The sequence below is a fragment of the Molothrus aeneus genome, chromosome 1, assembly GCF_037042795.1.
Source record: "Molothrus aeneus isolate 106 chromosome 1, BPBGC_Maene_1.0, whole genome shotgun sequence".
Taxonomy (NCBI): domain Eukaryota; kingdom Metazoa; phylum Chordata; class Aves; order Passeriformes; family Icteridae; genus Molothrus; species Molothrus aeneus.
Window position 1 is genome coordinate 32,175,868 of NC_089646.1, and position 16,074 is coordinate 32,191,941.

General features: G+C 39.6%; 1 protein-coding gene across 1 annotated transcript in view; it reads right to left on the reverse strand.

Annotated features, from left to right (window-relative positions):
- The window catches only part of RAPGEF5 (Rap guanine nucleotide exchange factor 5), a 157,195-nt gene that overhangs the window by 127,461 nt on the left and 13,660 nt on the right, over positions 1-16,074 (reverse strand). The window contains exons 2-3 of the mRNA XM_066554452.1: positions 1,468-1,518; positions 242-348 (exon numbers count right to left, since the gene is read on the reverse strand). Coding sequence (XP_066410549.1) covers positions 242-348; positions 1,468-1,518 — 158 coding nt within the window. The remainder of the gene's footprint in view (positions 1-241; positions 349-1,467; positions 1,519-16,074) is intronic.

The window sequence follows — 16,074 nt, forward strand, 5'->3', positions numbered from 1 at the left end:
AACCATAAGCAATTGAATTAATGTATATACAATCAGGCCACCTGCTTTCTGACAACTGACATTGTAATGTAAGAAAAGATATTAAGGCACATGAGACTTTATAAAATTTTTTAAAGAAAATATTTTTAATTCTTAGTGACATACACAGAATCACTCAGAATTTACTCTCTTGTCAAACCAGAGCATAGATAAATGCAAATAAAACTCTTAAAGTTAATTAAAACAAATGATTTTGATTTACCTGCAAATTCCAGTAAGGTACACCCTGTCTTTAATCAGGTCAGAAGCTTGCAGAGTAAAAATATTCCTGAGAGCTCTCCCAGCACAGGAAGAACTTTCTCCATAAATCTGAATGAAAAGAGAAATTGAAAACTGTGACAAACAGGGATTTATTCCTGCTGTAGTAAATTGCCTTGCCACTGTCCACTCCCTCCCTTTGGGCAATGCCTTTTTCACAGGTAAATGACAAGCAAGCACCCAGTCTCAAAGGAAATGCACCCCAGCTTCTGCCAGTTGTATCATGGGTTGCAGGTGCCCCACGAGCTGGACTGATTTTAGATTTGCTGCCCTAGAAAAGGAGAGGTTTAACCATCCATCAGCTTTACCTTTGAACAACAGACAAATGATGAAAACACTTGTTATTCTGGCAAAGCAGAGACATAGGAACCATTCCGAAATCACACGGATACAGTTTAAAATTAATATATTTTCCTATGTTTTTCAGCTAAATAATTTATTTCAAACCTAATACACACTGAAAGACTATTTCATAGTCTTTTATTTTTGTTCAGAACCTTTAGAGGTTTCCTATGATAGCTGTAGATCTGTTCATCCATGCATTGCCAGGAGGATATGGTCTTTCAGAATGGAGACAGCTCTGATCTCCCCACACCTGATTTCTGCCCTGCGCCTCAAGGCTGCAGATGTGTCTGTCAAAACAGAACCCAACTCAGTTTTCCATAAAACTGTGTTCCACCCAGACTCCGTGGACCACACCTTACTGAAGAATTTACCTTGGGCTTCTTTTGTGGTGTTTCCTCACTATCTCAGCAAAACACACCAAATGACACAAAGAAATAACTTGATGCTGTTTGGTTTCATCTTTTTGTTTGTTTGCTTCCTATGTTTAGGAACTTTTTAAGGCATATAGAAGAGACCTGAGAGAGTAAAATCTTGTGACATGCAAACCAGCATTCTGAAAATACTGTAAAAGTAAGCTAAACAGTGGCTATCATTTAAGTGACTGGGAAGCAAGTGCACATTGGAATTAACAACAATTCAGTTTGCAAACTCAGTAAGATGTGATTTGTAACAAACACACACAAAATGATAACTTCTTAAGTGGATTTAACTTCAGGTCACATTCACAAGTATCTTCAAAGCTGTGAATAAGTAGTTGAACTGAAGCAGAAGCATTCCTTGCATGTTGTCTGATGAAACAGAATTATAAAGAAGGTTCACAAGTACCTTATTGGAAGGAGTTTCCAAATAGGGATTTGAAATTCTTCTGGACAGGGTCTGTAAAATAATTAAGTAGACTGTTAGTTTTGTTATGGTTTTTGCGTGGAAAAAAATAAAGTAGCTGCAATCTAGTCTTTTAGCTATTGAAATCTAAATAAAAAGAATTTATCAAGTCATCTGAATAGTCTAACATATGTCTTCAAATAATAATTGTTTCACATCAGGAAAAAGGTAAACTCAGTTCTGTGTTTTCTATTACATTTATTCTTGATCGAGAAAAGAATATGAAAAATAAGATGGCAAAGCCTATAGATAACACACAATTATTGGGTCAGAAAACATCAAAAATGACAGTGAAGAATCTCAAGATAAGCCTAAAAAATACTGGGTGAAAAGACAATTTAATGATGAGCTCAACATTGAAATCAGCATGTACTAGAGGGAGAAAATGTAATTACACATAATTTAAAGCAAACTTTATCAATTCAGTAAAGACACCTCAGGGTCACAGAACCCTTCTCAAAGAAGACCACTCTTCTAAATGAAATTCTTAACTGTAGTTAAAAGAAATTAGGATAAATGGTGAATAAAATTGTGACCAGCAGGGAGGTAACTAATGTAGATCAGCGTTATCTCTGCAGTGCCACACGTTGCACTGGTACCAGCATCTCAAGAAATGAATGCTCCAATGTTAGAGGGGACTCAGACAGTAACAGTAGTAGGAGTAACAAAGGATTTTGATAAATTTTAATATGAGAAAAGACAAAAAAGACTGTGATTATTTACCTTACAAAGGAGAGATTACAAGAGACATAATGTAATTATGCAGTATGGCACAAAGAAAAGACTAATTTTCTGTGCTCTACTTGACATTACATGAAAATAACTGATCACTCAATGAAATTAGAGAGGATTCATATTTGAGGAGACAGAAAGGAAAATCAACAAGTCTTCACAGCAGGGAAATGCAAATGCCAAAATCTTACCATTGATCAATAAAGACTGGGATTTAAAATTATAAAATTCACATTGAACAAGAACTCTGAAAGGCAGAGACAGGATAAACATCTCCACAAGAACCAGGTTAACCCACTCTTACTCACCATGATCCTTCCATATCTTGTCACTATTAAAAGACAAGATATTGTCTATACTGATGCTTACTTGCAACTTCTATCTTACTACAAGCCACTCAAGACACAAATAAACACTGCCTAAAATAAGCCTGGAAGCGGAAAAGAAGACGTTGTAGAGGTGCACTGGCACTACAACAGGAAGATCATTATTCCAACTTCTAAGCAGCATAATTAATTCCTTGTTTTAAGAAGGATCTAATTCTCACTTGGTATATTTCAATCATAAAAGAACCTCATCGTTCACACGCTGTAAGAATTAGAGAATCCATATTTCAGTAACACCACCTGCTTTTTCCTCCCTGTATTCTTGTTCCTGTATTTTTAGAAAGGGAAGGGACAAGGAACCACAGAACCATCTATCGCTGTTTACCCTTCCACGCTCATCACAAACCTTAGTGTAGTTCCATGCATTACAGCAGCTCCATATGGAAATACTGCAACATATAAGCCTAATTTCCCTCTCCTGTGCCCAACAGAGATGCTGGAAGAGCGCAACACTGCTTCGGATCCCACTCTCTCTTCCTAGCCGGCATGTCATTAACACCTCGCTTCTGCAGCAGCCCTACATACCACCACTTCTCTTGGTTCCTGTCCAAGTCTTTCATTCCACAAGCCTCTCTCACTGCAGCAACACAGTCAAAGTTTATACATTGATTTCCCTGCTCCCTGCTCCTTTCCCAGGCTGGCACTGACAGAGGACAGGGAGGGTCACCCAGGGAGAACAGTGGTACTGCAATGTGCACTTACATGACAGCAAAAGATGAAGCTCAGCAAAAGGGACAAATTTGGTTGCCTTCTACAACAGGGTTGCAGTGGTGATGGATAAGAGGAGAGAGACTGACATCATCTACCCGCACTTGTGCTAAACATTTCATACTATCCCATGCATATCCTTGTCACTAAAATGGAGAGACATGGATTTGACAGATGGACTACTCAGTGGATAAGGAAACGGATGCACTCAAAGAGTTGTGGTCATTGGTTTGATGGCTGTGCTTGATCACCAGTGATGAGTGGCGTCCCTCAGGGACCATATTATTTAACATCCTCATGTTAATATGGGAATGTGGACAGTGGGATTGAGTGCACGCTCAGCAAGTCTGGGGATGACAAGTTCAGTGGCATGACTGATACTCTAGAGGGAAGGGATTCATTCCAGAGAGACCTGGAGAGGCTTGAGAGCTGGGCCTGTGCAGTCCTCATGTATTTCAACAAGGCCAAGTGTTAGGTCTTGTGCCTGGGTTGGGGTAATCCCAAACATGGACACAGGCTGGGTGATGAGTGGATTGAAACCAGCCCTGTGGAGAAGGACTTGGGGGTGTTGGTGGATGAAAAACTGGACAGGACCCAGCTGTATCCTGGGCTGCATCAAAAAAAGGAGGAGCAGCAGGCTGAGGGTGGTGATGCTGCACCTCTACTGCACTTTTGTGAGACCCCCACCTGGAGTACTGCATCCATTTGTCAGCTTCCCAGCATAATAAAGATGGGAGATCTGCTGGAGGAAGTCTAGAGGGGGGCCACTATGTTGATCATGAGAATGGAGCACGTCTCCCATGGAGACAAGCTGAGAGAGTTGGGGTTGTTCAGCCTGGAGAAAAGAACGCTCCAGGGAGATCTTGTAGTATCTTCCAGTATCTAAAGGGGGCCAACGGGAAGGACATAGATGGACTTTTTATCAGGGAGTGTAGTGAAAGGACAGCTAATCATTTACACGACAGGTAATAATTTTAAACTGAAATAGGGTAAATTTAGATTAAATATTAGGAAGAAATTCTGAGGAGTCTGCAAAAAGTATCTGATGATGAAAACCAATAGAGAAAAAAACCCCAAACTTCTAGTTTATCCTTCAGACCACAAAGTGGTAGCTCTGGTGCACAGAGAAGACAGGAGGAATTCACAGCCCTGAAAAGGGACAAGGGAGGAACAGGACAATGGCTTTTCAGTGGCAGCCTGGGCCCATATCAATGTGGAGCAAAGATGAAACTTTGGAGAGACCATGAGAGCATATTTAGCCTGCCATGCACCCAACCACCCAAAATTTCTAAAAGCACAAGAAAGTAGAAACTGGAAAGGAGAAAGTAGAACAAAACAGGAAGTGGCTTTCTGGAATAGAAAAAATGATCTTTCATGTTGATGCTAGTGCAGCCTGTGTAATGTTGAAACACACGCTGCAGTTAGGCTGAAATTAACACAGAAATTTAGGATTTTTATGTCCTAGCTACCATGATAGATCCTGTTTTCTTTTCTTATTTTTTTTTTAAACTTACCTCAATAAATATTAGGTACTGAGAACACCTCTATTAGCAGACTGCTTTGGCTGTTGGGGACAAATTGGGCAGTTGCCTACAGGAAAGGAAGAGGTACTGGATAAGTGGTCCAGCCCATCTTCAAAGACCCCAACTTTTGGGTGGTTCTGTTGGAGAAGCACCACTCCTCCCTGAAGGTATCTGGTAAATATAGGCTGCTCTCCCAAAATTATTCTGACACACACACCAATTGAAAATACATTTGCAAATCACTCTAAGAATGAGCCAAAATGTGCTTTTAAAGGAAATTAATTAGTCATCAGGCAAACAGCTCATCTCTCACAAAAACTACCTTGGAACAGTTAATGATGCCCACGCCAAGTGCTGCTTTCTAGCTGCTGCCACCCTGGCATCCCCATGTGCCTCCTCACCAGCTTGAGGAGAAGCTTTGCCAAGCCCCATGTCAGGGACAGGATAGGGCTATGGCAGCACGTGTCGTGGTGGGACAGAAGACCATATGTGCAGGAGATCCAGAGCACTGGGTGTCCTCCAGAAGGGCTGTCCCATCACACATGAATAGGTGTGCATAGGCAGCTTCATCTTCCCTGCTGGGGATGCAGGAACAAAGAGGCAGGGACAGGTCCTGTGGGCTGGACGATCCAGACTCTGAACTATGAACATGGCACAGGGATGGCATCATCCTAGCTTGGGAACACAACCTGCATGTGACAGGAGAGGACAGCTGGGACAGGAGGCCCAGAGAAAGTTTTGGAATAGGTCTGCTAGTATCAATCTGAATACACCACAGAAAATTTAGTCTGAAATTGGGAAACATTATAAAAGAGTTTACTATGGTATGTAAAATCACTAAAATCACCAGGAGTAGAGTAATGACATGAAAAAAATGGGAGGATTAAAATAAAGTGAGTAGCAAGTAATTGAAACAACCAGAAGGAAATATTTATCTAAAATCTATATGGTCAGCTTATAGAACTATAAGCCAAAGAATTAAATATGACAGGTAGAGTTTTAGAAGCAGAGGCTAATTTAATGACTAATCCTACTATGCAAAGTCTATACCTAAGTTTAAATTGGTATTGCTTCAACTGTACAGTTATTTTTAACACAAGCTAAGAACTTCTGACATTATTTAAAGTTAAGCATGTGAAGATATCGATGATACTATTTTAATATATTGGCACAAACTGATTTTTTTGAGGTTTGGAAAGAAATTACCCCACAACATACTACACAACAAAGTATACTAATGGCTCCATCGGAAAGAACAAGCTGTATCTTACTGTAAAATGCTGACTTAGTTCCTTCACTGGGAGAGCATTGAAATTGGGTCCACTACAGCAACTCCCTGTGCATTTACTACAACATGGTTAATGTTCTGTTCAAGGGCTAATGGTACTGTAGAGCATGGATTTAGTCATATCTTTTGGAGATACATTTGAATTTACTCCTTATTTTTAGACCTGGGATTTTGCTTTGGCTCCATCTCAGCTTGGGAGAATGACTTGCCTACAAGTTGCTTGTGCTTCGCCTCCTGCCCAAGCTGTTCCAACAACTGCTGATATCTCTGCCATTGCCAGCACTGCAGTCACAGTAGCATCAGCAATGCTCTGTACATCTGCTAGCAATTTAATCACCAGCATGCTCAGAAGGAAACAGAGTAAAAGTGCTTCGAGCTCCAGTTCAAGTGCTTTCCTCAGCTGGGATTTAGTGCAGTGGTAGCAGCCAGCAACCTGTCTACACTACAAGTCATAATGTAACACCTCAAAAGAGGCTATAGAAATTGTAGGGAAATAATAATTTCAAATATGGAACAGAAATGTTTTGCCTTTCTTCTAAGAGCATCTGATACTCATGCGCAGTTAGCGAGAAAAAAAGACAAAAATGGGAAGGAAGAATTTCTATTTTAGTCAGGATTATTCCTTTTACTAAATCTTCTAAAGTGGGATTTATTTTTAAACTAACAGAAATGAGGAAAGGCAGAATCATGGCTTTTCTTCCCCAGTAAATTGTTCAAGCTTTCACTCCAGATTTTTCAAATATCTAGGTTTTTAACTGGTTGTGTTTCCAAAATATGAGCATAATATTCCATGCTTTGGAATTTGCAATGTGCAATCAAACCTTACCTGCTTTCAGTTTACAACACACTCATCAATATTTATCTGTTTGATCAGAGCTTAATTTGCAAACATGCCCATGATCAACTGCATGCTGCTGGGCAGTTCTAGAAACATTTTTGTTATGCACAAATATAACAAAACAATTGTTTATAATTTCAGGGCACTGTCACTATGTACCTAAAGAATTTAGTGTAACACTCGTGCATTTCAAACTGGATTACTCAATATAGTTAAAATTAAGCAAATGCTTTAGTGTTGTTATTTCCTAAATATAAATAGCCTGAACAAAAAATCATCTCATTTTGATATGCACATGGTGTAGCACAGACTACTTGGTAATGAGATCATTTCTATTCCCTGACAGGGGGATTTCTGCAACTACTCAACACCTGAATCCTAAATTGGCTAATGTGATCACAAAGGAAATTATATATTCAGACACACATCCAAAAAGAATTCAAGCATCCAAACCTAAAATACACTTTCACAAGTACTCATGCTGGAAACTTCCCACATTCCAACCATGAGAGCGTATGGAAAAGGATCACAAATAAAACTGAATACAAATTCACTCTCAAAAACAATAATCTGCTTGTACTTTTCTCTCCAATGATCATTCAGCTCTAAGAATACAGTGGCTCAGGAAAAATTTTAAAAATCCACCAGAGGTATTTACTTAATTTCCCTCAGGCTTCTCTCCCACTCCACGCACAAATCAAAAAGTAATTATTTGAGTCCCAACCAGATTTTGTTCTCTTGTTATGAACCATGACAATGATAATGCCATAAGAGCAACAGAAACCACTGCAACTGTTACAACTGATAAAAACTATGGGGTTTTTTTATCAAAAAGATTTGCTGGAGTTGCTAAAAGCAAGCAGCTACAATAATGAGAGAGTTTCCACTCTAGCCCTGATCCGAACACAAATCCTGATGCAAAGCTGGGCTGTACCTGCCTGGCACACCCTTCTCAACCTGCAACACAAGAAGGCAGTAATTTCTGCAGGAGTAAATGCCCATTTATTCCCAGTGCTTAGTCGTGCCAGGCAGGGAGCAGGGGGAAGGGAGCAAAAAATTACTGAACAATATGATTTAACACTTTGCCACCTTTGAATTTTTTGCATTTGATATCACCTGCTACTGTCTAAATGATAGTTGTTTCAAGCAGAAGTAAGACATGGGTGTTGTGTTCAGTAGAGGAAATGCTACTGTTGTTTGAAGGTGGCTGGATATAGGGAGTGTTGTCATGAATCCCAATCCGTTTCCATGTGGCAACAGATTTTTTCTTGTTGCTAAGGCACAGCAAGCAGAGTTGGTTGGGAAGCTAGCTGACTTTCAGTGGATATCATTCATATGAAATCATAGAATATGCCTGACTTTCTGCCAATAATATTTGTAACAAACAACCTTCCCCCACTGCTCCACTTGAAACCCACTGTCAGAATTCACGGGTAATGAAGAATAACCAACGTGACAGTTCTCTGCATTAATATTTATTTAAGATTAAATAGAAAATCCTTTATAAAGGATCTTTTTTATAAAGGAAAGATCTTCTCCTGATCATTTGAAACTTCATACACTTAGGTGTAGCATAAAAAGGTCAAAAAGCTGTAAAAAGAAAAATCTGTGTTCAGCAGAGCTTGCAATTTAGGGTTCCCAGATGAGCCTGAAGAGCTCTCTGGAGAAACCCAAATGAGTCACTAATGAAAGAAAACCAAGGAGGTATTGTCATCTGTTTTCTGTAGAAAAAGAACTTACAAAATAAGTTATTTCATGAAGGGGAAACCCACAACCCATGGTTCATTCTCACTTCCTCCAAAACAGAAAGAAATGTGAGAAGAAAATGGATGCTCTTTATAAAGACAAGCAGTGCTCTTTATGTTTAAAGACTTATTTCTGAGTCAGTGACAGTTAGGAAAGCTATGCATTTAGAAGCATTTCTTTATTTTCCAGTACCTAGCAAACTAAATATGGCTGAAAGAGTTTGTGCTTCAAACAAAATTAATTTTTACTTTATCTGGCATAAACCATCCACTTTCAAAGCCTCTGGAGCCTAGCAAGGAGTGTAATTTAGTGTCCAAGAGCAAAATTTATTTTCAATGTCCTTTTCTATTCCTAAAAGAAGTTAATTAAAGAAAAGAATATCACAGAAGACAATATGGCAGGGCTGGCTGGTTTCTCTCCTCCCTTTTCCTCAGTCCTACCATGGCAAAAAGCCCAGGATAAATCCAGCTTCAGGAAGGCACCAACACAGGCTCCTCCATCTGTACCCTGTGCCTCAAACAAAGCTGTAGCATCCTGACACCCACCTGGATTGAGGGAAAGGGAAGAGTGGTGAGCCAGCAGAAGGGGATACCTTGGTTAGGAACTTTATGTGACCAAAAAAAGGAGACAGCCACCCTCCTGCTAATGATGAGTTCCATGATCAGATTCAGTACCCTGAAATGAAGCTGCTGACAAGCAGGTCATGTCCTCTCTACACCTCCTGCTTCAGCTTCCCATTCCTGCCACTCAGGTGCTTCCACACCTGTCCATGAAGCCACGTCCTGAACCAAGTCAAAGGGCCAATGGCTTTGAATAGGCTCATTAAACAGAGATTCATTTCAACAGAGATGGTTTCCCCTGGGGGGGTCACTGGGGAGCCACACAAACACAATCCCCAGCAAGGCAGCAGCGGGGGCACAGGCGAGGCTGTGGGACAAGGAGGGAGGCAGGCAGGGACAGCTGTGCTCAGAGGAAGCATTTGTTTATGCTACATTAAAACTATCCAAGGAATGATGGCATAAAGCACATCTAATAAATCCTTTTTATGTTGACAGAGCAGAGACACTGCTCTGTCAACATAAAAAGGAAGTTAACTACGCTTGCAAAAAATGACAATACAAAATTCAAGGGTGTCAGCAATGGGGAATTTCACCATGTGAACTCCATGTTCGCATAAATGCATCAGCTGAAGAAAACACAATACCCATGTCATCTACAACTGTAGACTGCCTGGGCATAGTTTGTAATACAGAAACAGAGTTTAAACAAGATTTCTCTTTCTTATAAAGAGAGAATGGACATTTTCAACTCATATGCTAATACAATGTTTGCAGTGAGATTTCATTAAATATGAAAAGAAAGAATTAGAATTTTACTGCTTTTTATCACACTTTATATAACATTAAAATATGCAGAGTACACTTAATTGTCTATGCATGTTCCTTCCTTAACTAAACTTTATTGCAGCATTTGTGCTCTCATTTGCCAGTTTGACCATACATTTCCTAATGCTACCTTAGAAAATTCCCAGTGCATTTCATTCTTCCTGGCTGTCAGCAACATTTCACAGGAAAGCAGTATTCTCCCTTTCTTCCAGTAAAAACTAGGCACTGTACAGACTGTCACCATAAACATTTAACAATATTGCTGTACTGCATTTTTTTAAAACTTAGCACCTAATAAATACAGTAGATGGTCTTTGTCATCTACCCTTGTGTCCCTGGCCACCAGCATCTGGTCTGATTTTGATCTGGAGGGCAACACATAGGAGTAGATGGGTTGGGTGGTTCAGAGATTGCTAAAAATTTTTGTAGCAGCTAATATTTCTAATGATGTAAGTTATAATTTGATAGTGCACTACTTGGAGCATTCAAAAGAATGTACACTGGATGTTTCACACTACAGTTAATGTTCCCAGTGACAGGTCACTGCTAATTTTTCAGATAAATTTAAATGAAGACACCAACAAAACAGTTAAAAGAGAGATCAGGAGTAGGAAAACGCAGATTGTCTGCATTCTTAAAAGCTTTTCAAAGTACCTCTGTTGACATGTTTCTTGTGTTGTCAGCAAAATAACTTCTCATGACACATTTCCAAATGAAAAAAAAGCAGCAAAGCCATTCTGAAAGCCAGGAAGCTTTACTTACAAGCATGCATTAGTAAAAAGAAATTTAAGTGGAAAATTGTGTGTCAAACACAAGAATAAATGCTCAGATTATAAAATCTTCTTCCTGGAGTTTTTGTAACTTTACCAGACAGCGTCCTGCACAATTTCTCTTGCTTTGAATTTTGTCCTGCACAGAGCAGGGGTTGGATCAAACAATCTCCTGGAGTTCCCTTAGCACCCAAATATTTCTGTAATTGTCTCTGGCTCCATCACTCCCAGACAATTTAATTCTGCTAGTCCAACTGGCTGTACCAGGCAAGGGAGAAAAAGTCTGTGGAGCTTCAGGGCAACCAGAAGTACATTTCTAGGTACATTCTGCATTTAAAAAGAGGCTCCTAAAATCACACATTTTCATGTTAGCCTTCCACCAAAACCTTTCCCTGTCACATCACCCACTGTGCCAGGTCTCAATTGCTGAGGTACCCCAGCTGTCAACATCACTGCAGATAATAGTGGTGCCAGAACCTGACCTTCAGCAAGCCACATTTCTCAGAGATGAAATATAATAAAAATTTTAAAGCAGACAATCAGTTAAGTGATTCATCTTGCCTGTCACTACCAACCACCCACCACGTAGGTGTAAGTTCAAACGTTCCCTCTCTGGTGTCAGGCAAAACCAGCATGGCTGGGTGCTTGATTTTTGCCAGCACAGGCTCAGGAGCCTTCAGATGAACTGCCCCCATAACCCAGCTGCAAGAATGCTCACCTCTGCCACAAGAACTCTAGCAAACAGCAGAAGGGCAAAAATATCCAAGATTGCTGCAGCTATTTCAGTGAATGCAGATGCAGGAACAAAACCCCAAATATTAGCAAATAGTCAGCAAATCAGCTGTGAATGATGACGACAAATGGCTAAAAATGTCAATATAGAGTGCATATATTATTGAATAAGAAAATCCATTAAAATCTTAATTCATTCAGAAGCAATTTGTAATTAAAGACACACTTTTATAGTTTTCAATAACTAAAGGATCTTTAATGTTTCAAGTACAAAAAGTCAAAATTAAAATTCTGTGCTCTGATTATGATTTATGAAAATACCTCCCAGTAAATTGCATTAGCTTACTGTTTGAAAAATGCCTGTCTTTCTGACAACTTTTTAAAATTTTCTTTTAATAGGTTGCACACAGATTGTCCATGATTGTGTGTACAAGTGCACAAAGGTATGTTTTTAATGTCCCTATAATTTTATGTCCCTGCTCCCAGAGAGCCCTGCTTTTACCACTGCCTGCACAAGAAGGTAGGTCATCCAGTAATTTCCCAACCCTTTTTCCTTCTAGGAGAGCAGTTACTCCTTTCTGGTACAAGACATTCAAACTATTTCCTCTTTGTTTCTTGAAACTGATTTTCTGATTTTACAAGTGGCCCACTGGGAAAAGCAGCAGACTGTTCAGTGTACCTGAGTTTTATTCCTGAACATGGTGTGGTCACCACCTTCAGTGAGGCATTTCCCTTCCCATGCAATGGGAATGACCATGAGCAGGCTCTGGAAGCACTTTGATACCCACAGGTAAAAATCTGCTACCAGCTAAGGGCTAGAAGCTCACAAGCTCTCCTCCACGTACCCAGGACAGCCCCACTCCAAGTTCAAATACCTATAGGACATTTAAAACACAACAAATCTAGAGTAAAAATGCCAACTTCTGCTTTTCTTGCTTCTGAGGTTTTCTGAGAGCAGGAGCAGCCTTGAGGGTGGGTGAACAAGCTCTGCTTAAAGAATTTTGCATTACAGCCTTAACAGTTTGAGGATCTGCAGCGCTGTGGTTTGTGTTGGCAGCGCTCCGTTACGTGACCTCTTGGGAACAATAATAGTTTCACTGACAGTAGCTCTTGGCACAAACCAGTGCCAACCTACTATGAACCAGAGAGTGGGAGTTCTTAACCACTTCCAGAAGAACAGCTGTAATTTGCTTTTTTGTAGGGGAAAACTATTAAAGCATAACTACTTTAGTTTCATGAAGCAGCCAAAGCCTTGCTGTACAGAGAGCTGAAAAGCACTCACGCAAAGAAAGAATAAAGCTTTCCCTTAGATCACACAAGCAATTTTTTGGCAAAATAGATCAGGAACTCCTCAAGTGCTCCTGGCAAAGCCTCAGAAATACTTGGAGCTGGCTACCAGCACCTTCAAACAGTCTGCAGAATGAGATCTACTAACTCTGATCACCTTTCAAATCTTTAGTCTGGCCATTAAAGCAGGGAAAAATGAAAACTCAAGTGCAAACCACTCCAAAGGGAGGTTTGTCACATTTGAGATGGGAAGGGACCTGAGAAACATAGCAGTTCAAAAATATCTGAATTTTTCAGTGTAGCAGAAACCACTGCATGCCTATCATTCAATCCCAACTGCTTGGCACATAAGGCAATGTGGAAAGCAGTGTGCAATAACCGCTAGATATGGAATATGATTCAAACATGAAGAGTCTAGAATACATGAGCAACCACTAAAGGCTGCTAAGGTAAATTTAGCTTTCACCAGACTGAGAGGTTACAGAATCAGAAAATATATATGGAAGACAGAGGAGTTTTGTGTATTTCTTTTTGCCTCAGTAAAATTGCTCAAGTGTCAAGTAGCTAAGAGATGTAAAATTTTCTTAATATTATAAAATCAAAACCAAACAATACAAATGATATATGTTGTAAAAATTAATCTTATAAGAAAGTAAAAGATGTGCTCAGCATCCCAACAAGGTCACAGATACAGTTCAGACATCTTTAGACAGGAACCTCCACTGTGAAAATAAGTTCAAGAAAGGAACACAGCCTTTCAAGTGAGGCAAGACTTTCACCCTAATGAGGTAGATTTCCTTAATTTTATTCTTTATCCTTAAATTTAATTACCTGCCTTTCTTCTGATATATACCTTTATTTTCATTCCTTATTCATACAAACAATTGTTTGCACACATTTGATATTATTAGCACATGGATATGTCACATCAGGTTTATGCTGTATTATTTTAAATTTTCTTGCTGCAGGTTTAGTCACTCTAAATTTAATTAAGTCTACAAGTCCTTCTTCCTACTGTTGTAGGAAGTTTGATCCCTATGGGGAAGAGTTTTCTTTATCTCATGCGATTTTCCAGCTGGTACGAGAGAATTTTCTCTTTTTGACCTCCAGTTTTGAAAGGTTGGGCCTTGGTCCAACAAAAGACACTTGAAAATATCACAAATGAAATATGTCCTATTAGGGCTCTCTGCATTTTTTACTTATTTCCAAGACAGCATGGGCCTTCAGAAGTGATCCCTGCACCTCTCCTCAGGCTTAGACTACATTCAGATGTACAGCCAAAGTCAGTTTAAACAAAAAGCCACACAATTTGACAAGATACTATGGCAAGATTAACATCCTCTGAAATGATAACCCCAATCAAATTCACAGAAAAAGAATATATCAAACTGTGTTGCACTAAATCTTTTGTAGAGAAAGTACCTGTGAAAAAACTATTCTAGGCAGCCTAACTAAACAAACAAACAAAAAAAATCTTGCTTCAATTTGTCCCACATCAGTCTGTTGTCCTCCATGATGTCAATAATTTCCCTCCAGCAAAACTAGACCTGGCATTTAAAGCAGAAAGTTCCTATCCCTTTCTTCCATTTTTAAAAATGCATTATAAAGACTTTAAATTATTTTTAAGGCACATTTTCCCCTACAAAAGAAAGATGCTACTCCATAAATAGAAAAAAACCCTCACAATTTGAGAGTCAAAGGATTAGAAGATTTTTCTACTTTCTACATCTCATTAAATTATCTGAATTAATTAACCTTTAATTACATTTGCAACTATTATCTAGTTTTCCATCCCAACAGAAGTCCCACCATATGATATCTATATCCTAGTCAATCTTATTCTCATACTCAAAAGCATATGCAAAAGAAGAAAACTGCTTGAGTCTAATTAGCATGAAAAACATGTGTGCAGTGGAAAAAAGTCCACAGTATTACAGCAGAGCAGGGATCTGAGGTGAATTGTATGTTATGAAACTGAACACACATGTCTGTGTAAGATGTGTCTCTTGACAAAGAGGCTGAACTCTCTAGGGTTTCAAAAGAGCTCTGTACATCAGGTGCTGAAAGGAAAATTACTCCTCCAGAGAACTGTTGTTTTAAACCAGAAGTTTTTTGGCTTGAAAGTTGTGGATGACTTTTTCAAGGCTGCTTCAAAATATACACGAGGCAGCCTGCACCTGCAGAATCTGAGATAACCACCCAGGAGAGCATCTCATCCCTCACTGGAGACAGCAGCAGTAGCACTGTAACTATTTTTAAAGAAATGCTCATTAGAACACGTAAGAGTGAAGCAGAGGGACACAATGTGAACAGCAGCTTGCTTATCAGTTGTGTGACCAGGGCATACAAAAGAAAAGCAGAATAGCCTCTGCATTACTCACAGCCAAAGTACAGCTGAGTGTATCCTGAACACAGCAACCTCAAAGAGCCAGCAGAACCACAGTACAATCAGAGGAAAGGACTCACACATCACTGCCTTTCTACAGGGTCACATTTCCACCACCTGAGGACAGCCAGGCCTGGCAGCCAGCGCTAGGAACAGCACACTTGGAGGAGCTTCTGGTTACCAGACTAAGGAGCAGCTCATGCATTTTGTGTGTTGCTTGAAGATGCACCCTTCTTGCCCTTGGACCAGTGTCCAGAGCCCTGAGGGCTCTTCAGGGTCCTCCTTTATCTACCCATGGAAAGCAACAACATAGAACTGAGAAACCTTCTTCTGCCTCAACCATGCTAAATCTTTATCCTAAGATCCTTGAGGGCGTGCTTTGTCCCATGAGAATAAAAGGAAGTAAAGACTGACCAAATTTTTTCAGACCTAGGGGCAAAGAGAATTAACTCTCTTACTCTTCAATATTCTGCATCACAGCCAAGGCTTGCAACAATGATCACTTCAAAATGCTGTTACCCTCCTCTCACTTATCCACTGTATCTTAGTTACCAGCCTACTCAGTTTTCAAAGTCACTAATAAACATCATTTTAAGTCAGCAAATGTTTCGTGACCTACGCAAAGCAGGAGGTGGGAGAGATGGGGAACTGCTGTCTTGAAAAGTTGGTTCAAGCAATATGCACATGGAAAATTATAATTTAGATTGAAATCAGGAAAGAAAAATTATCCAAAGTGTATGGCATTGCTCCCTCCAGAGTGACTGATCTG